This window comes from Falco rusticolus, chromosome 1 (genome assembly GCF_015220075.1).
Source record: "Falco rusticolus isolate bFalRus1 chromosome 1, bFalRus1.pri, whole genome shotgun sequence".
Lineage (NCBI taxonomy): Eukaryota > Metazoa > Chordata > Aves > Falconiformes > Falconidae > Falco > Falco rusticolus.
This window is the reverse complement of record NC_051187.1, coordinates 79,913,725-79,935,433: the sequence shown is the minus strand read 5'-3', so window position 1 is coordinate 79,935,433 and position 21,709 is coordinate 79,913,725. Positions and strand designations below refer to the sequence as shown.

Sequence of the window (21,709 nt, the reverse complement as noted above, 5' to 3'; positions counted from 1 at the left end):
ACTTAATGCAATAATCTTGAGAGCATGAATTGTGTGTGTACTGCAAATGTATATTTTGTCTGTGCTTGTTTGTTGTTTGTTTTTTCGTTTTAATTTTTCTTTTTTTAGTAATGAGTTTGTATTCCGAAATCAACACTAAATTCTCTTTTCTGACAGGTATCGTTTATTTCTCTTCCTTATCTCCATAGTAATATGCTTTGTTGTGACCAAGTCCTTCCTGCTGACCTGCTGTTTGCCCATCTTTCTGATGGGCATGAGGTACTACTTCAGTAGAAAAGTTATCCTCCACTATCTCGATTGTGCGCTGCATACGGACATGTCCGATATTGAGCAATATTACATGAAACCGCCAGGTGAGTATGAATCCCCCGGAGGGAGCCTTCCCCCAGCCCTGCTTGGGGAACATGGCTGCTCCCTGCCTCTGGCGCCTTTTCCTCCTGTCAGCAGCACTGAGCAAGCTCAAAAGTCACCAGAATGCAGCTCTTTAGCCGCACCAGGCACAAAGCCGTCTCTGGGTTTGTTTTGGTGTGTTGTTTTTTTCTTTTTTGGTGGGTTTTTTTTTTCCTTCCACCCCCCACCCCAAGATGTCTAGTCACCCAGGACAGCCTCCCTCTGCCCCCTGAGCGCAGCGCTCCTGGGCCCCGCAGCCAGCCTGGGGACCGGGATGTGGGTGCTGGGGACACAGGCGGGGTGATGTGGGTTACTGCAGGCTAGGTCCACCCCAGCCCTTGCTTCTTGAGCTCAGCATTTCTTTGCTTCTTGCGCTTCATATTAGCTCTGGGAGCGGGAGGAGGGGGAGATGAAAGGCCTTTCAGCCCAAATGCATGGGGGAGCCCGTTTTAGTAATTACACCCATTTTCCCGTATTATTCAAGAAGAACATTCCTTAATGCAAGTGTTTTGGAAGAGGCACAGATCAGGTATGTAAAGGGATGCTGCCTGGGTTTGACATAATGTGCATTAATTCATTTGTTATGTATATGCATGTAATTAAAAATATAGTATCTAATAATATTTGCTTGTTAAGCTGTAAAAAATTACTTAAAAAAAAGTCCCTTTAGAACTTGTGAGGTGCCATTTTCCTTTCTGTAGGCACACATCCATGTTGAGGACCAGAGCAAGGGCATGTCTGGGCAGTCACTTGGGGTTTGAGGTTTGCTTTTGGTGGTCGCATAGTACTAGTGGTGAGCTGGGAGAGCAAGGCAGTGCCAGCATCCCACCTTAGTTCCGCCTTCTTGGGGTACCTGCTCTGTTGTTTTTCCTTATGACCGTGTTTTCGCTGTATCATTGCTGTTCCCCAGGTGTGACAAACCTCTTCCTGGGCACTTTTAGAGACCCATAGGCAGTACTATAGCCACAAACTTTCCTTTGCTTCTAATGTGCAACTTACATTTTGTTAAAATGATGCTTTAATGAAAATCCCCAAATATCTTAGATGTGCTTGGTTTAGATTTCATTTCCGATCATAATGCAGATCTTGTACAGATCTTGTCCCTTCTTACATGCAGGGTGTGTTTCATTTACAGTGATTGTTTTTGTAAAAATTAAGTGACGTGTGACTTGTATTAAAAAAGCTCAATTAAAGGTGGTGTCACAAAAATAAAAGGGCTTGTAGAAAAACATTTCTGAAGCTCTGTAGTGAGGTACAATAGTGTGTTATGGTGGAGAAAGTAGCAGGGGACTCCAATAGTTAGAAAAGGTAATGTGGAGCTAATAGGTGTTTGAGCTGCATCGCTCATTAGTGCTTGGGACTTGTCACAATTCGGGGCACAGATCAGAGCACCTGTATTCATAATACAAACATATATAGAAAATAAAGGAAAGGGACTCAAAGGAAAAGTAACGCCCTCGATTTGTTTAGGGTCAGTAATGTACTCTGGTTCAGCTGTGTTGCCAATATGTCTTTGAAACGTTAGCATTGCTTTTATTTGGTACCTAAGAAGGCTGATTTCAATTTTAGAGCAAGTGTGTGGGCTTTAATTTTTGACAGAATTTAATCATGTGTAATTAGGCTTCTGCCATGCCATAAAAAGCAGATTTATGGGATCATCAGTGCTTGTTAAAGGTTCTTGATGATAGTGGTGTTAAGCAAGTTGGCTGGAGTTGTAATTAGGTAAAGACCAAAGAGGCTTTGGGGACTGGGGAGGAGAAGGACATTCGTGGGTCAGGACTGGCACCAGCAGTGATGCCTGTCCATGTGCCATGAAGCTGCGTGGTGCTATTTGGTGTAGCTGCGCACAAGGCATGAATCCAGTGTTTTGCTCCCATTTCCCTCCAAAATACAGTTGCCAAATTTCTTCCCTGTAAGATAACAGTATTTATACTGTTCATCTTGGAAAAGCCTGGAGTTTTGTGTGCGTTGAGGGCTGGCTGTCTGAGCTGCGTTGCCTGACTGGACATACAGAAAAAGGCAATGATGTCAGTGATGTGCCACGTCGGCGCTGCCCATCCTGCCCAAAGGACAGAAAAATGACAATAAAACAAATTCCAGCCCCAAGTTTGTCTTTTTTTTTTTTTTGGCTAGTTTGCAAATTAGCACACAGGCTGAAATGATTGCGGTGGGAAGGAGAAGGGCTTGTCCTGCGTATTGCTCCAGCTGAGATAATAGTGAGAGCTTTCTCAATGAGGTGTTAGAGAAGAAATGATTGTAGTGAGGGTAATCGGATTGAGGGAACAGGGGCCCAGGGAGGCTGGAGATGGTCAGACCTTGACTAGACGAGTTAATAAAACCCAACCTGATGTTGCTGCAGGTTGGCCTGGCTTTGGTTGGGAGTACAACCAGGCAACTTCTTGCTCCTTCTTTGGAGAATTTTTGTTTACCTGCTTGAATATTTGTTTTCCAACGTGGAAAATAGAGGAAGGGAGCATTTCTTGTTTTCTTAGGGTGACAAACGCACAGGTGGAACTGGGATGAGGTCTTAAGGTCTCAGATCATGATGTTGGTTGTGGCTTTGCTGAGGTTTTGCTGTTGGCATCCATGATACCCAGGCATGAAAAGCCTGTCCTTTGCAGTGGGCTCCTTGTGGTACCCATGGTTGGGGTACCGTAGTACAGAACCTCTACGGCAAATAGCCTCCAGTAAGACAGGCATCTACAGTGAGGGAATATTTTAACCATTAAAACAAGTCATTCCCAGTGGTTTTGCCAAAGCATCCGCAAAAAACTGTGGTTTAATTTTAAAACCAAACCAAAAGGACCTGGTTTGCAATGGGATACTGTAAGCACCCAGCTTAATGATTAGTGTTGAACAATCCCATGAGTTACATCGTATTACGTTTTTTCTTCTGCAATTTTTCTGAACCACTCGCCTCCAAGTTAGTTATTCTTTTAAATTTCCTCTGCTGGGTTTTCTATGAACTGAAAAATATGTGCTGACAGTGATTTTGCAGAAGCATACTAGCCAAAATTTAACTTTGTTTTCTCTTGCCCTCCTACACTTACATCAAGGATCTGGCAGAACATTTGGGCCAGCACTTAACTTCGAGCTTGTGCGCAATGGGGTGGCTTGAAATTGCTGTTGATTTCAAAGGAATTGTGTTGAGGCCTGTGCTGGGGTCTTAAAACAGAAGTTTGAATGCTTCAAACACCTTCCTGAGCTCTTTGTAAACTTGCATTTTTCATTTTAAAATAGCGCTTACTGGAATTTTCCTTTTTATTTTTCTCTTTTATATTCTTCTTTCTTCTTTTAATTCTTCTTTCTTCTTCATAGCTATGAAAAAAGGCACTGGGGTGGTGGAAAAGAAAGGACTTGGATAATGGGCTTAATTGTCAACCAGAGTAACTTAGGCTTTAGTAAACAAAACAACAACAACAAAAAAAGAGGAAATTAGGAAATTATTTTTAAATAGAGCCCTGCCTCTTGCATTTATCTATGCAAATAAGAGGAGCACAGTTGGAGCTTCTTTTATAGTCTGATGATTTTGACAACTAATCAGTTTTACGGTGTCTCTTCAAGCTTCTGTCCCAGTTGGTTGTGTTGTATGCTTCTTGCAGTGGTGTGTTAGAGAGATTCTTGTGAGGCTGGGGTCTCCGCTGGAGAGCTGATGGAAACCAGGACTCCTTGCCTCTGGTGCAAAACTGCTGCTCTCCAAAACGAGCGGAGCCAGTGCTTTGGCTGACAAGCTAGTGTGTCTTTCTGCAGTGGTTTAAAGTGTTATCTCCTGCTGCTGGCTGTCCTGGCAGTGTCTGCTGAGGGGCGTGTGTACGTGTTGTGGTGGTGCAAAGACCTGGTGGTAGTGGGAGCTGGCATTTGCCAGTGGTTTGGGACACCAGTGACGAGGTGGCTGGCTGCATTGCGATGGCCAGTGCCGCAGGGCGGGACAGACAGCACGGGACAGACAGCATGGACAGGCAACCCAGAGAGCTGCTGCTGTAGGATCTGCTGGAGTCTTGAGGGCATCTGCCTTGCGTAATGCAGCAGACGAAGCTGAAGTGGTTGCTGCAGGAGGTGTCGGGTCGCATTAACCTGTTTTCAGCAGCAGCTGTGCATCTGCGGCTCTGGCTCTTTGGGCGGGCGGGTGTCCCTGCTTGCCTCGTGCTGGGAGGGGACGCGGGCCTCTGCTCTCCTGCCTCAGCCCAGGGGGGAGCAGAGCCTCCATGTCCTGCTGCCCTTTGTCCCCTGGTACGTGAGGGTGCAGATGTAAAGCCTGCGGTGATATCCCAACTTGCTGGGGGACAGGGCCCGAAGGCAGAGGGGCTGTGGGGGGAGTGGCTCATCAGGGTTCAGTTCCTGCTGCTCTTGGGTGCCACATTCCTCAGCTGAGCCCAAAGGAGGAATGTCCTGCCCTTCTTGCCAGAGGTTTTGGGGTCATGTCCTTCTGCCAGAAGGGCACCAGCTGAGGTGGGGCCAGAGCTGGGTTGTAAGGAGGTGAGATCCTGTTTGCCGCTTGTTCCTTGCGAGGTGTTCACCACCTTCAGTGAGATGTTTGTCTGGGTAACAAGCTGGTATTTTAGTTGTGCTCTTGGATTGGGCCCGTTCGCAGGGAGTTTTGATGCCAGAGGGACAGAGCTGTCACCAGAGGAGCTGAACCTAGGTGCTTGCAAAGAGGTGAGCAGCTGGATGCGAGTTGTGTGGCTCCTGCTAACCCTGCTCAGCTGGTGCTAAGCCCCGGGGGGCTGTGTGGGGTGAGCAGCAGTGAGTTTTGGGGTGCAGGGAAAATCGTGGGAGGAGGTCCTCAGCCTGGGAGCTGTGGTTGCCCTGCCGTGCCTAGACCCTTTGCAGGCCAAGGCAGTGGGGGTGGGGGCTGGGGTGAGGTGGAGGGTGTCTCCCCCCACCACAGAGCCCCTGGGCAGAGGAGCCCAGCTCTTCCACATTCTGGGTAATGCTCAAGCTGCCAGATAAGCAGGAGCACCGCTGCCAAATGATAACATTGTTTGGAAAGAATAGAGCAGCCCTTGCTTTGCAAAGAAAGGGCTTAGTTACCCGATGCTGGGAGAGGGTTCAGGGCTGCTGCTTCCCAGTGGAGGAATGTGTTTTCGGAGAGCCCTGCCCCACTCAAAGTGCCCAAGAGGCAGCTGGAATCTGAAGCATCCCTATCTTCAGCATTTCTTGCTGGCTTATGCAGCGCCCTGACCTCATGTATCTGCCAAACCCCGAGCTAGCTGTCGTGTATGGGATTTCGGCATGTGCCTCTGCTCACGCACCGCATAGGGCAGTCCAGTGGAGTGGGCCTGGAAAACCCAGGGGAGAGGCTGTGTCCTTATCTCCACCTTGGTGTTTCCCAGTTCTGCTCCCCACCGCTGCTGGGAACTGAGGTCAGGTCTGGTCCTCAGGCAGTGGAGGGTCTGTCCCCTGAGCCCTTCCATGTGCTGGCATCTCTGCAATTCAATGAGGGTGCTTCAAGGGATTTGATCTCCATATCAGGGAGATCCTACAAGGTTAGGATTAGAGACTTTTGATGTATTTTATAGGGGGAAGTATTATGTCTGAAAGCATTTCTGAGGCTGGGCTCCTGCGAGGGAGACTGTTGGGGATGCTGGTGTTTAGCAATTCCCATTGTTGCTTTTGGGTTTCTGCAGCTTAACAGCACTGGAACTGCTGGGTTTGGCATTTCTCATCGCTAGTGCCAAGTTTTTTGGGAAGCAAAATGTTTCCAAGTGTTAGGGGTGTGCTTTGTCCAGCATTAGTAATGGACTGAAATATTTTGGTTTTATTTGTAAAATGTCTTTAAAGTTGGTTTGCCTCTCCCAACCGCCCGCCCCCCGCCCCCCCCCCCCCCCCCTTCTGCTATGGCTTGCACTCCATCATGCGTGCCTGCCTTGTTTTGCTGTGGAGGAGCCTTGGTTTTTGCATCTGGAGGCAGGTCCATCCTGCAAGCACATAGTACGGGCACAGTGAGCAAGTGCCAGGGCCAGCACCAGCTTGCACCGGAGCTCTAAACCTCCAGCTCACGTTCCCGGAGCTGACTGAGGGCTTTCCCCAGTGCTGGCAGCAAGGGTGGGCTGAAGGCAGCTCTGCTGTGCCCCAGCCCGACCTGCAGCCTTGCTGATAAGCACCGGATAGATCCGGAGGTGACACAGCTGAGGTCCCTCGCGGTGCTGAGCCACAAGGGCCAGCTTTGCTCAGCCTACCTGAGGGCCTGCAGGGTTTTCTACCCCGCAAAATCTTTATTATTCAGACGTTTTTTTGTGCTTTTGGGGCATTCAGGTAGTGCAGAGTAGAAGAGCAATGCTGTCGGCCAAGGGCTGGCACACAGGAAAACTGAAGTTCTGATGAGCACAGTAGGCTGTGGATCCAGGGCTGTGTCACCCATGCAAATGGCATAAGCACGTTCACGGGCAAGCCGCTGCAGCCCTGCCTCCTTCCTGTTTATTTATCACTGGAGTAGGAACATATGCACAAACCCATTCCTCAATGTGCATATCTGTAGGACAAAAATAGCTTTCCCTTCAGATCCACGAGCTTTGGCACGATCCCATGGCAAAATTAGATGAAAATAGATTTTATAGTAAATTTTGCAGAGCAGTATATAACCTTTTTTTTTTGCCCCCCCCCCCCCCCCCCCTTTCTTTTCTCCTCCATGCATTCAAAAATTCTTTGTCAAGGTAGTCCCTTATTGACATGACCATCCATTAATGCAGCAGTATTTGAGCTGTAGCCATGACTGGGTGGATGTGATGCTTCTGAATGTAAGCTCTGCCTGCAGATACTTAAAAACCCTGGTACATGCAAGTGCTGTTCATTATTCTCCAATACAAGAAGTAATAAATTGTGTAAATTGAATATTAGTTTTTTAGGCACAGTTAACTTCTCAAGACCAGCAACCATAAGTTGTGCTGGGACTTAAGAACATGAAGGGGGCAGGAATGTCAGAGGTGTTCTGGGTTTTTTTCTGGCTTTGAGTAATTTTTCTTAATGTTTTCTCTGGTGTTGAATATTTTGTGGTGTGGTTGCATGCAATTTCTCACAACTTATCTTAGTGAATAAACCTGAACAGGACTACAGAATTCTCTCCAAAAGTTTAAATGCACATTGGTGACTCTTATGAAGAGTTTTCAGTGGCTCTTCTGCCTTCTCTTACTTTCTTAGCAATGGCCAAGATTTAAAACAATTACCCAAAAGTCTGTTTCAGGTTAAGATTTTCATAATAGCCTAAATTTAGGCTCTGTGTCGGGTATCTAACTAGTGGCAAGGGTTTTAGAAGTACAAAGCTTTGAGCCCCTCTTGACACTGAATTTTGGATGTAGGAACATGGTGAACTGAAAAGTGTTATTCCCAAGCACATTGTTATATTTATTCATTATATTTAGCGTTATATTCAGCCTCTTGGGATTATCCAGGAGTGTCTGTGGTCAGGTTGGTTCCTTCCAGTGTGCACAACCAGGGGCCCGCATACTTTAGAAATTACCGTGAGGCATTGCTCTCTATCTTAAGACCTCTAAATATATTGAAAAAGCAGGTTTTATGTAAAAGCTTAAATGCATGGCCTGATTTTTGGGAAGACTAACCATTCAAAATGTCTTCAAATTTCAGAACGGATTTCTGAAATTCCTTCTGTAGGCTTAAATCTTTATTCAGGGAGGTTATATTTAATTTCCAGGGCTGGGAATGGCTGGTGGGGCTCAGGGCAGCAGTGAGCCTGCTGCGGGCTCCGGGAGCTCGCAGCGTTGTTTGCCAGCGTATTGCAGGGTGCACACTTGTGTTTTGATAATGTTATGCTGAGGATCTGCTACAAATAGTCAACGTTTGATGCTGCATCCTTCCAGTCTAAAGCAAAAAGAGAGACTTCTCAGTGTACTTCCAGTATCTGGTTCTGCGAGAAGCCGACGGATGTATGAGCCTTTTTTGTTGCTTTCTACATCAGCGGAACAGGGAGCTTCAAAGTGTGTTTCTAGATATTTTTTTTTCCTTTTATTCAGCCCTCCCCCACCCCCCGCAGGAAGCTGAGAAATTGTTTCTTTTTCCTGGTAGGTGGCTAATGAAAGCAATCTTAAAGGGAATCCAAGGACAGCAGTGTGTCTTACCTAGTTTCTGTTTACACATCTATTAGTTGTAACCAAATAATAAGGTTTTGGGCTTTGGCTTTTTTTATTTTATTTGGTTGGTTTTGGTTTTTTGGGGTTTTTTTTTGGGTGGGTTTTTTTTTTGGTTTTGTTTTTTTGCTAGGGGCTAAGTGGAAGCACCAAGAAGCCTCATGCCGTTTATTAAGGGTGCATCAAAAATTAGTTCGTAGAGGTCTGGTTAGAGCCAGGTAGAAGCCGTGGTATCTGTTACAGATGGCTTGGAGCCATTCTTTCAAGTCATCTATTGACCCGTTAGACCCCAGCAATCAATTAACTATTTATGAAAGCATATACGGTATCATTTATTGTCTTCTATAACTGTTTGATGACTGTTTCTTTCAAGAATTGAAAATTTTATTTCTTGCAGTATAACTCTAAAGTTTAGACCTGGGACTCCCACAGTTTAGTGTCAGGCTGGGATTCTGCTTTAAAATGGGATGCTGTGAGTGAAAAGAGGCTTTTCAAAGTAGGTAACAGGAAACATGTTTTACAGGTGTATTTTTAAGTGGCTACATGAGATACTGCTATTTAAAATTGGATTTGCAACATTGTAAGCGCCAATAGAAAAATACAAGGCAGTAGTGGCAGGTTAGAGCACGCTGCTTGAAATGGTAACTTGCAAGTCACTTAAAATTCATGTGCTGCTTCTAGGAATTATCCAAGTGGCAAAACTCAAAACCCAGAGCTTTTATGAGAAAATGATTTTTCAGTTCAGGAACTGGAAAATAAAAGGGACAATAGTTTAGATCAGAATTAAGCTGATTTACTACTCCCTCTCTGTTTTCACTATGAAGAAGCAAAAAAATCGATGTTTACTGGTGAATGTAATACTTTTTTCAGCCTGGAACAGAATTGTTGGTTCTGTTACAGGTGTCCTGAAGAAGCAAAGGTCATACCCAAGTATACTGTATTTAAAAAATGCTGATTATGGTAGAGCCATGATAGAGTTAATGTTAGTTACCTCCCAGGCAGATCCCTCTATTCTTTGGATGGGACTCTTAAATCTATACTGGGATATACTGCAAACCTAGCAGTGGGATTGCCTGGATCCCAGGCCCTGTTTAAATGACGTGTTTAGGCATTTTATACTATGCATACATACAGGTGTAGTTGTTGAAGAGGTGGTGTTGAGGGAGACCATCCCTGAAGCCCCAGTAGCCAGGATGTCCCCTCTAATCCTGGGGAGGGCCGAGCTGTGCGCAGGTGTCTCGGCCAGCCGCGCGGGGGGGATGAGCTGTGTGCAGGATTGGTGCCAGCCTGGCTTTCCTCTGCACTTTCTTTTCCAGCTGAAGATCTTTGGTGAATTCAGGACAAATGTGTAAATTGTTTTGAATTGACAAAAACTGCATTTTTAATAAGCCACTTGCCTACATTTATCCTTGATCACCACTGTACAAGCTGCTCCTCCTTTCTCCTGCCAATGTGCTTGAATCCTGACTTGGAAACCGACATCTGAGATGTGAGTTTATTTGCTTTTTACAGTTGGAGCTCTTGGTCTCTGTGCTAATGCTGCTAATTGAAATGGGGGGTGATAGACCAGCTGTCTGGCCATGAATGGCTCCTCAGTGCACCTCACATACAACACTCATTTCAACAGCTATGGGATAATAGCATCTACTATTGGGAACCCGCAGTGGTTCCTTGAATTATTTTTTCCCCATCTTCCGTCCCTTGCCACAGCAGTTCTGTATCCCACTTTTCCAGTCTTGTGTCAAACTGCAACATTTGCTTTTTTTTATCCTTTGAATTCCGCTTGGCTCTCTTGTCCATTCCTGTGCTGAACTCTTGTTCGAGTTTTTCGAGTCTGGTTCTTGCTTCATTCATCACTTCTGACATTTCCCAAGAAAGGTGGTCCCATACCCAGCATCCCTCTTTGTATCTCTCCGATCTTCCCCTTTCTCCCATTACACTTTTAGATTTATATCCCTTTGCTTAATTTCATTCTCTGAGTACTCTCTTCTCCTTCTTAGTTTGTTGTTCCAACATTTTGCATGGCGAGTGCAAGTATAATTTTTTTTTCTTTGTAGAATACTCAGAATAACAAAGATGAGAAAATAAGTAAAAGTCAGCAGCTTAGCAGACACAATATCCTCGTGCTGAAAACAGAGTGTGTCAGTGCACAAACCCATGTGTCGGCAAATGGTGGGGAGAGAACATTTTGCCTAAAGGCAAATGAACTGCCAACAACAGGATTTCTTACACCTTCTTTAGAGCATCTGACCCACATCGCTCCCAGATGCATCTGGGCATGGCTTATTGATCTTTTCCGCTAGGGTTTTGCCCATAAACCCCATTCTTCCCATTTTAATAGGATATATAAAATCATTATTGCTGTCAGAGTACAGCAAAAAACCCCATTTCATTTGCTGAGATCAGGGCTTTTTGTTCTTTTTTTGGAGGTGCCAAATCTGTTCATCCTCCCTGGAACTAGATAACAGCATCAGAAACACTGTGTAACACTTCTAGTGGGAATCCAGGAAAGACCTAAATCTGTAGTCTTTCAATTTAAAATAATGTTAAATAGTAGAACCGCAAAGAGAAGCTTTTGAAAATAGCCTGGTTTGGAGCACCTGCCATTTCTAAGTGCTAAGCAATTTTAGATGATGGTTAGTTAGAGACAGAGCAATAAAAGCATGGCAGATACACGGCTGCTGTCCACTTAACAGCAGTGAGCATCTTGGTAAAGTCCTCCTTATTGGAATTACATTGTTAGTGGTGGAATTTGTTAAAAAAGAGGGAAAGCAAGCAGGGGGTGGGGTGGAACTTACTGTAGGAAAGGGATCTAATGAGAGATTTTTTTTTTAAATTGAAACTGTTTAAAAGGGGCATTTGTAAAACACCTTGTCAAGCTTTTGCAGCATGTAAAGCCAATTAGATCCACTTCATGGCTACGAAAATATACATCTGCTGTGATTTTAGAACCTGCAAATGTTCAGAGGATAACATCAAGCTGTACCTCTTGGGCAGTGATTTTCATTTGGGAATAAGCCATCATCAGGTTTTACAGAGCTTTTTTAGAGCCATCAGTAGTCTGAAAAGATCAAAGCATCTGCAAGCCTTCTTGAGAAGTGGGAACATTTTTCATGGATAACTCAGCTAAAGAGGATTTCATTGAAATTCTTAAAAAAAACCCAACAACAAAACCACAAAAAAAACTCCAACACAAAACAAACAAACAAAAAAACCACCCAAAACAACCAAGCACAGAACCCCAGGGCCTCCACGTTCACTGAGACTGAACTCTGGGACAGTTTGTCTTAAAGATTCGACGGAGCATTTGCTTCGACTTAATCATGGGTTTAAATCCCTTGATCTTGTTGGGAGTTTATACTTAAGGGCATCCTTTAGTATGGATTCAAGTGCTCTTTTGGTATTTACAGGAAACTTGTGACAAAAATAGGAGATGCAGTGATGGAGTAAACCTGGAGTTTGCTCTGTGTGTGTCATCAGCTGCCTGCAAGATGAGTTACGACGTTTTAGGGAAAACTGGTGCATTGGAAGGAGGAGTTGTAGATGTGAACCTGCTCTTAATTGTATTCATTCTGCTGCATGGAGATTTAGTGTTATTTGGTGTTGCCTTTGTAGTGGGAAAAATCCAATGGATCCTCAAAATACGGCATTTTGACACAGGCTCATGTGGTTTTGCATCTCCTGGCTCTGGTTGCTGTTGGTACTGCTCGTATTTATAAGCTGATCCCTTTTCCCTGCAGATAGTTGGTGAATGAGCGTGCCACATGCTGAGGGTACATGGTGTAAAGGTATCTGCTTTCGCTAGCCCTGAGCAGATTGCCCTTCATTTCCCACGTGTCTCCCTGATGGAGTGAGACAGGGCCTATTACCTGCTTACTCCACTGATTTATTTTGCAAATCTCTTTCAGATCCCCAGCTCTTGTGACTAGTGTTGAGGCTAGGGCTCAAAGGAACCCCACTCATGTGGATGTGGGGTGTAAGGTGGTGATAGATGATCATCACAGGAGATCTGGGAATAACAGGATTAGGCTTTTGTAGGTATTATTTTTGGTCTGATTTGTCTGGCATGGCAGTCTGAACATGTGGCAAACGGTTAGTTGGTTGCTTTTTTTTTTTTTTTTTTTTTTTAATTTTAGAAATGTGGAGATTTACACATGTAATTTTCATTTTCTGTTAATGCATCATCCACAACAGGTCCATTGTCTGTGCCCAGCCCATGTTCATGTATTTATGGATGTAGAATTTTCTTATGCTGCCACACTAAGTAAATGTGCTGGTTTCAGTCTGGAGTACTGGAGTTCAGTAGAATTACACCCAAGGTGCATTGGCCTTGCTGTACTGGAAGAGGGGTGTAGAAGCAGATCGGTTTTAACAACAGTGAGCATCCAGGTGTGTGTTTTTCTGCACCATGGCAGTGCTCTGGCTTTACACGGAGCATTGCCACCGATTTGCTGGGAGTTAAAATGGAGGTGATGTGTGGTGATGGAGGCTCATGCTGCTTGGGAGGCTTTGCTGGGATCCGCAGCGTGGTGGGTGGAAGGAGGCAAAACCAAGGCTTTGTAGAGGACTTTTATTTTCATGACTTACATGGCAGAAGAAGTGAAGTCTTGACCTAGTGCCTGCCCTCCTTGCCATATCGGGCTCCAGCGGAGTGGGCGGGAGGGAGCCCTTTGCATTGGCATTCACAGCTGGGACACACCGGAGCAGCCTTACACCGGGGCTTAGTTTGGCTGAGTTAGGTGTAAATATGACCCACCAAGGATTAAACATTCAGAGTAAATCTAGAAAAATAAGAGGTCTGCAGGCAAGAAAGGTGTTAATTTACAGTGGGAGCCTGCAGTGGGATGGCCACAGGGAGATGATGCCTGAAGAGCAGTAGGTTGCCTTCACAGGCTTCTCCTGCTGGAAAAAAGCGTGTGTTTATTTTTAAGGAGGGAGCACCCATTGCAGTATTGTCCCTGGGAGTCCTGGCTGTCACAATGGCCCAGTTGCCTGTGAAGGGCTGAGGACCCCCAGACACCATCTCAGGAGGGGCTCGGCATCTCCTGCAGCCAGGCTTTACAAGCACAGCAGGATGGGAATGCAGTGGTACCTCTGTCTGCTGACTGTACCTGACCATTGGAGTCACCAGCTACCATGTCAGTTGGTTGAGGGCTGGGTTGGAGGTGTGGGAAGGTGCAAGCCCCAGGAGGTGCCTGAAGCTGTTCATGGGTCAGCTTCAGCCCTGCTGCAGCACAGCAAAATGTTTCAGGGTCCAGTCCCGTGTGGTGGGGTGAGCGCTTCCTTCCCTGCTCTTCCAGAAGAGGGTGAGCTAGTTGGTGTGTTGCAGGTTAAGAGCCATTGCTGGAGGCAGACCTCCAGTGATTGAAGCATGGTGGTGTTAAAAGCACTTAAGGAATACTTGGAAGGTTTGCTTCCAGAGAGGTTTGCTAATTACTTATTCATTTTTTTAGATGGGTCAGGAGTTGCATTTGCTGTAAACTGAAGCGTTAGCTCTGTCACTACCTCCATCTAGACTTGGATGTCAGAAGTGCATGGCATACCCCTTTTCCAAGGGAAAGGCCTTGTTTCTTGGCATGCTGCAAGTGGAAACCGCTTCCCCTCATCACCTTCCATACCAAAATGAGCATCTCTGCAGTAGCACTGTGCTGCCTCGATGACAGCAGGGCAGAGAGGCTGTGGGTTTGGTTGGTCGACCCAAGTCTGATTCTCCTTATCAGCTTTACTATCATTTCAGTCCCTCTGTTGTTTGGTCATCTACTCCTCGCACAGAGGTTAAGGGAATAGGTTTGACCTCTTGGTCGGGGGGTTCATACTAACAGTTCAGACAGAATTGGTCCTGGTGAGAAGCGCGGGCACCAGGAGCAGTGCAAGAAGCACCCTTGGCGAGCGTCTGGGGAAGACAGAGGTAGTGAGCTGTGCTTCGCTGCCACCCTCACTCCTTACCTCTTGAGCTCTTCCCAATCCATTGCAATGGATTTTGCGGGCTCATCTTGGTGTGGCAGGTGGTGACTATTCATGTGCTGTTATACAGTGGGGTAGGTTGGTCCCAACTGATTAGAACTGGCATCCTTGTTGGATTGCCTCAGCTCTGGGAAGGGTAATGTGTGCAGCACCATTTCAATCTGCTGTGCTAGAAATAGGAAGAACTATTTATTGCTTGCAATAGACTCAAGGAGATCAAGCCGTGTACCATCTGACTTCAGCCTGTAGTTTGTACCAAATCAGTGCCCTGAACCTTTTCTTTTTTTTTTTTTTTTTCTGATGTCTTCCTCCACGTTAAGTAATGAATTTTCCACCGTGGTTTCGGAGAAAATATAACTCCTTGTGACTGCTATGTCACTTCTGTAGATTATTAGTACAATAGAAAGCTAGAGGTCAGGGAGGTTTGACTCACCGTGTTAGCAGCAAGGTAGGAATCTGCAGAAATAAAGGCTTTGAGTGCAGCAGAGTTGCATTTATCATTAGCGTGAGGAGAGTATCATGGTAGCTTCTCCTTGCCATGCAACATTTAATGACATGCAGTCCCTGTCCATCAGTTCCTGGTACGCCCCAGGAAGGAAAGCAGAGGAGCTGCCCTGGGGTGTGAGACTTTTCTGGCCCGTGTTTCTGCACCATAAATATTGCTAACTGCTGCTCGTCACTATTGCTTGTCAGCTGCCGTGGCAGTGAAGGCCTCATTCAGAGGCTTGTGAAGGCAGCAGGAATGGGCTAAGGGGAAAAAACCCCTAATGTTCAGAAACACTGGAACATGCCATGCAGCAGGTTTTGTCTGAATATGTGCATCCTTTACATGACTTAGCAATGGCACAACATTCAGTTCTCTTTTCTGTCACTCCTCTGCCTTACAGACATAGATTTGGGGGTGTCTGCCGAATCGGTCAGCATCTGCTCCAGCACTTAGGGAGCCCCATCCTATCTATGCATTGGGATTATATGCTTTAAATTGCAGTTGGTTACCTGCCGGAGGTAACCTATTCCCAGCTCTGCTGTCCTTGATGCCCCTAAAAGTAATGTAAGCAATGTAGTCCTGTTTTGGGAGCATGTTTTGCTTGGTTGGTTTCGCTTTTCTTTATCTGTCATGTTTTAAATATGTAAATGTTTTTAGATACCCCCCCCCCTTTTCACTACAGGTGGGTGATCTGGCTGGTAAGGTAGGGCAGGCACCTCTCAGCCTTGTTTTTGACTCTGATTTAAAGAGCTTGCACACATAGATGGGTTATTCTGTCCTAACGCATCGTTATACCATAACCTTAAGTTTGAACCTAAATCTTGGGTGCAATTCATTTTGCCTGCCTTATTCCTGGCTAAATTTTGCAATGAGCTGTGTAGGCTTTTGGCGTACACGGTCTTTTGCAGAACAGGGGCTCTCCCAGAGGGTGACTCGCCTTAAAAGTGGTTGACCTCGGTTAGAGCAGCATAAAACTCCTTGGAAGTCTTTGCAAAGCTCAGAATTGCATTTATTTTTTAACCTAAAGCAAATGTAACGTTAGTTTCTCTCTTTGCTGTGAAGCATTTAGTGCAATACCTGTGTAGATACAGGCACTTCTGTTGAACTAGAGGGAGTCTTGCCTAAATTTAGGCCAGACGAGCAATGATGGATGGCGAAAATAAGATTGATTCTATCAGTTTTCCCCATATGATTTATGGCTAAGCCAACTGCTAAGCTAAAGGGAAGTCATTTGATGATTATTGCTCAGTGGCTTTTTATACTAATGCATATGAAGTAGAAGTCAGCCAGCAAGTAATGAATTCTAAAAGATCCAATAATTTTAGATTTTCCAGTTTTTTCAGTATTAAAAGTGGAAAGTGCTGTAATGTAAATTCAGTACCTTTCTGAAAGCAATAAATCCATATAGCAAAAGATTGATGTAGAAGATGGAGACTGAGCTTTAACAATGTCCTTTGAAGGAGCTGGCATAAAACACAACCAGCAACACATTTAATCTTGTAAACTAATTTAACTAACGAGCAGCTGATTGTCACATCAGTCTTTTGGAGCAGTTACTGGGAGGATGCAGGCTAGCAAAGCTGGCAGAAGGGGCTTGATTTCTTTTTTTCCTTTTAAATTTTTAACTAAAAACCAGTCTAAATTCTAAAACATTGGTTTACTTAAGGTCTGACACTGCAGTTGATAGGCTTAGTGTGGATTTTGGATGCATAGGGAATACCTACTCTGAAAGTGTTTTAAATACTTTTTCCTGGTTTTGTCCATTTGTGCAGCCCAGTCTGTTCTGCTGAGCCAGCTCCATTGAGCTGGGACTCATCATCCAGTTAGTCCTGAGGACAATGCCAGGCCAAAATCGCATATTCTAGTCTTTATCCACTCCTTTAAGCTATTTAATTCTTTGCTTATCGATAACAATTGCTCACATGCAAAAACTACAGACAATGCCTGGTTTCTCAAACTGTGCTTTCTCTTGATGACCCAGCAGGTAGACCCCCATCGCTACACTGGTGGTTTTGTCTCTCCTTTCTCTGTAGCATGTCCTCCTTTTCAATAGCGGAGAGCAGAGCGATGGACCAGGCTAAATACACCCTGATAACCAGGGTACTTCTAATCCCCCATAACTGCTTTTGCAGCTTTTTCTTGAACAGTTGTTATATGTTGGCTTTATTACAGTCTTTGCTTTTCAAGGTGCATCACGGCCAGCAAAAAGAGCCAGATACAAGATTTCAAAGTCCTGCTCTTACGGTTCTTAATATAGCACCCTCTGAAATGTGCTGGAAGGGCTGTCTTTACCCCGTCTGCAGCACTGCCTGGATTTCAGCTGTCTCATCAAAACCTGTTCCTGAGATGTGCTGAGCACTTCCTGGGGCTTTGCTGAGCTCCCCTAGTGCTGGTGACACTCTGGGCCCTGCGGGACTGAAGCCTGCTTGAAAAATCTACCTGTGAAGTACTGACACAGGGTACGGCCACTAACGGCTTGTGTTGATCCAGACATCCTGGCTGCATCCTCCTAAAGCTTTAGAGCAGTAAGGTACATGGGTAGGAGCTGTCATATAGGTGTTTCAGAGGAACAGGGTGAGCTTTAAAGCAAAGGTTTTAAGAAGGTTAGAAATGCCTGCTGGATTACATCACCAGCAGTGACAGCAGGAGATGCTGTTTAGGACCAAACCTGGCCACTTTGTGAAGTCCATTTGCTGCAGAATGTGTTTTGCTTTTCCCCGGTCCAAATATTAGAGTGAAAGTAAACTGTAGCTAGCTGTCAGCATCTTAGGGGTTTTCCAGGGGATGTGACACCCCAAAACGGAATACCAGTGATAAAGTAGCTGGGTGCTTTTGAGGATGTATCAGCTCCATCAGGAAGTGTGGAGCAGGCACTGAAGAAAGTCAGTTCTTGTACTCTAACTTGCTACCCCACCACCCTTTTCAACCCCAGGTGAAGGTAAAGCTGGGTTGTAGCAAAACCTCCTGGTGGGACCATCACCTGTGCAGCGTGTGCTGCTGCTCCAGGTTTATCAGTGGTGGCACGTTATGGCATATAACAGTCTGAATCCAAATATGCTTTTGGCTTTGCACAGAAGTTTAGGCCAGCTGTTGCCTGCAGTCCAAACCACCATCACCCGTGTCCCGTTTTATGCTCAGGTTTATCAGCTGCAGAGGCCACCTCTGAATTCCCATCTCCTGGGGCAGTTTAAGACCCATTGCTGTTGTGGGTCGTAGTCATGGTGTTTCTGGTAGCAATTGCTCGTGGAACCGCGCTGTGGCAGAGTGGCAGGTTGAATGCTGGATGCCACATCCCACCGACCTCCTCCTGCTTTCAGCTCTGGAGGCTTTGTCTGAGCTTAGAGATGGTTGCAAGTAGCTTCAGCCCTCAGTAGCAACAACAAAGGTGAAAGCTAGCAAGGATGGAAGAGAAGGTAGATGGAGAAGTAGCTGAGATGGTTGCTCAGGACCAAATCATCCATCTCTTTTCATGCTGTGTAGGTGATCTCGTTGCCTGCTACCCAGACGCCCCATGAATCAGGGGGTGTCACCCACCCCCGGCATATAGATGTGCTGCCCTGTGCTCTTCCAGCAGGGAATTATTTATAATGGAGCAATGAATCCTGCAGTGGTAGGTTATGTGGAGTTATTTATGGCAAAGAAGGGGTCCCACAGCATTTCTAATTTCATGCATGAATAATTCCTGTGTGTCCCTGACATTTTTTGTTCCCCCGTGCCTGGGCCTTGTCTAGTGGAAAGGGATGCTCACGGGTGTCAGGAGTGTCAGAGTCAGGGTCTCTTGCATCTCACCTGGTTTCTATGGCCATAAACTACTCTGAAATGCCATTATTTTGTAGCAGCCCTCCAGGAATGCCTTTTAACTGAAGTGCAGAATTATTAGCAGAAGCTGTGAGAGCTGTTACACAGCCCTGCTTGAAGCTAAGGGGAGCTAGAAAGATGGAAGGGAAAGAAACTCAAGATGGAAGTAAGGAGAGATAATAGGATAATAATGTGCCTCATAAACACGGAAATAAATCCCTCCCCGACCCGGCTAGCTGAGCAGTTGCAGTCAGTAGCAGGTCCAGCTGTTGCCTGTCCTTGGTTAGTCCCTGTGCTCAAGCTGCCCGTGGCTGCGGCCGGGCGGCAGGCGATGTGCCATAGCTATGGCCCGGACCCCTCCCGCCGGCAGCATTCCCGTCACGGCAGCTGCTGTCTCCCCAGAAAAGCCTCCTTTCTCCCTTGATGTTGATGTAACTCGGCCGGTGTGCTGCGTGTTTCGCTGAGGATGGGGAGGGGAAGGAGGAGGGAGCGTTGCCTCAAGCGATGAGTTCCTCTGCTTCCTCTTCAAAACCCAGCCGGGATGAAAGGGCAGAGGTGTGAGGGCATCGGCAGCAGGCAGCCGTGGCACAGCCAGCTTCGGGGCGGGGGCTCTGGCCACTTGCTGCCGCATGAAGCCCGTCTCGCTTAAAGCAACGTATATAAATAGTGCTGGCAGGAGCTGAGGCGAGACGCTGAACTTCAGGGCTTTTTAGCCGGTTATGTATAAATAAGTAGTAACTGCCCAGCACTGTGTCCAGCACGGGGTGCCCCCAGGTTCCCTCTGCGCTGCCTCGCTCAGACCACGCCGGCTTGGCAGAAAGGGCTGCTGCTCTCACCAAAACCACACCAAAGGTTTCATGCAGGAGGCTGAACAAGTGACTTCAAGGGCAAATATTTTAAAGCTTCGTGATCTAAGAGTGTGGTGCGTTTTCTCTGTCCTGATATTTCCACGCGGTGGTGTTGCACCGGGCTGTGCTGCCGTACATCATTGCAGGGAGGAGTCTGGGGGCATTTGGGTCTCTAGGATTAGCAAGCCTGTCACTTGAGGAAGCTTTTCTGTAGGTATCTGAAGAGCAAGGGACACAGGCAATTGCAGCTCTTGTTCTATGGGAACCACAGGGATGACTTCTGGGTTTTTTGGTTTGGGTTTGGTTTTTTTTTATTATTTTTTTTCTCCTTTTGTCTCTTCATGGCAGCCTGGGGGAAAATCCAGGAGGGGTGCCTTACATGGGTGCTGCTTCTCCCAGCAAAGCCTTGAAGACACACACCGAGCCTGTGGGCAGCCCCCTGGCCCTTCCTAGAGCTGACACCTGCACATCACATCCCTGCCAAGGATGCAGGTTCCTAATTTTTAATTTTTGGGGGCCTGGCCAGAGTTTCTCTTAATAGCAGCTTCCTTTTCTCATGGTGGCCAGCCATCAGATGCTTTCCTGGCTCTGCTGTAAGCATGCAGAGGAGCTGGTGTTTGCCTGGCAGGTTCCCAGCAGTGGTGGTGGTAGCTGCTGAGCAGCTCTGCTGGTCTCCTTGTCTGGATGATGCTCTGAGGACATCACCTGGGACAGCTTTGAGCAGGGAGGGGAATTGCTCCCATTTGCATCGCTATGACATGCTAAAGCAGAACTGAAAATCACAGTCTGTGCTTGAAGGGATGTTGCCTTGACAAGTTGCATGCCTATCTGGAAATTATGTTCCACAAATAACCCTCAAAGAGTTAACAGGAGCTCAGCTGTGGGAGATAGCAGTGTCACCCTTGAAAAAAGAGGGAAGAAGCTGGCTTGCCCAGTGCTGAGCTTCCAAGGAAGACTCTGTCCTGCAGAGATGTGACCCCACCCTTGCAAAACTGGCACAAGCGTGGCTGCAGGAGCTGCTCTGTCCTCTCTCCAGCCCCAGGGAAGCAGGGATAGGTTTTACCTGGCTCAGCCCCTCACTCCGCAGTGTGTGGCTGCTGGCACTGGGGGGGACCCAGCTGTGAGTTCTGGACATTTTGGGGTAGCAGAGATTTGCTTGCTCCTGTGGAAATACTGGAATTTACTAGAAAACAGTGGATTTTAAAGGTACCTGGCAGACAGAGCTTTGTTTTTCCAGAGCAACACACTACTGTTAAATTCTGGTTTTCAGGGTAGCAGTCCTGGAGCACTACGGGACTTGGGAAGGCTGTGGGCACCTGCTGTAGTCAATCATGTAGGACTCATGCTGGTGCGGAAGGCTGCTGTCTCATTTTCCACCTCTCCTAGCAGTACTCTGCTATTGCTTTTGGCTCCAATCTTTCCACCCATCCACCCACCGGCCTTTTATTTGCCAAAGGGTGTAGAAGAATTTTCAGCAAAAATAAATGAATTTATTTTCACCCACCATCCTTGTTGGCTGCGTGGGGGAGAGCTGTGCAGCTTATGACGGCGGAGGAGAGCGGGAGAGGAGGCTTGCAAGCATGGCCAGGGGATCGCATGGCATGTCCTCCTTGGGCAGGAGTGGTGGGTGCTTTGGGTGGAGGATGAGTGGCCAGCGCAGTGCCACCGCTCCGGGGAGGTCCTCAGGGTGTGGGGCCAGCAGCGGCATGTGGAGCCCGAGAGCAGCCTGTGCTGACTGAGAGGGGTGGGCGGATTAGAAGGAACGTTGTGTTTTGGTCTTCAAAAGCTGGTAATCATCCTTAAATTTAGAGTAGAAAGACACTGTCATCATGTGTGCTTTCAGGCCCTGGGTGCCATCAGCTGAGGAACCATGTCTGACCTTCCTGTGAAGCATGAGCAACCCAAAATCATCTTCCCTGTTATGCACATCGCAGCCATTTTTTTGCCTTTTTCATAGATATATGTGCATCCCAAGGTGGGGTTGTTTTTGTAGAATGGTTTGGGTTGGAAGCGACCTTAAAGATCATCTAGCTCCAACCCCCTGCCATGGGCAGGGACACCTTCCACTAGACCAGGTTGCTCCAAGCCCCATCCAGCCTGGCCTTGAACACCTCCAGGGATGGGGCATCCACAGCTTCTCT

At 46.6% G+C, this 21,709-nt stretch overlaps 1 protein-coding gene across 1 annotated transcript in view; it reads left to right on the top strand.

Annotated features, from left to right (window-relative positions):
* Positions 1-21,709, top strand: part of NAT8L (N-acetyltransferase 8 like) — a 37,300-nt gene that overhangs the window by 2,472 nt on the left and 13,119 nt on the right. Inside the window, exon 3 of the mRNA XM_037394984.1 lies at positions 157-353. Within this exon, the coding sequence (XP_037250881.1) occupies positions 157-353 (197 nt within the window). The remainder of the gene's footprint in view (positions 1-156; positions 354-21,709) is intronic.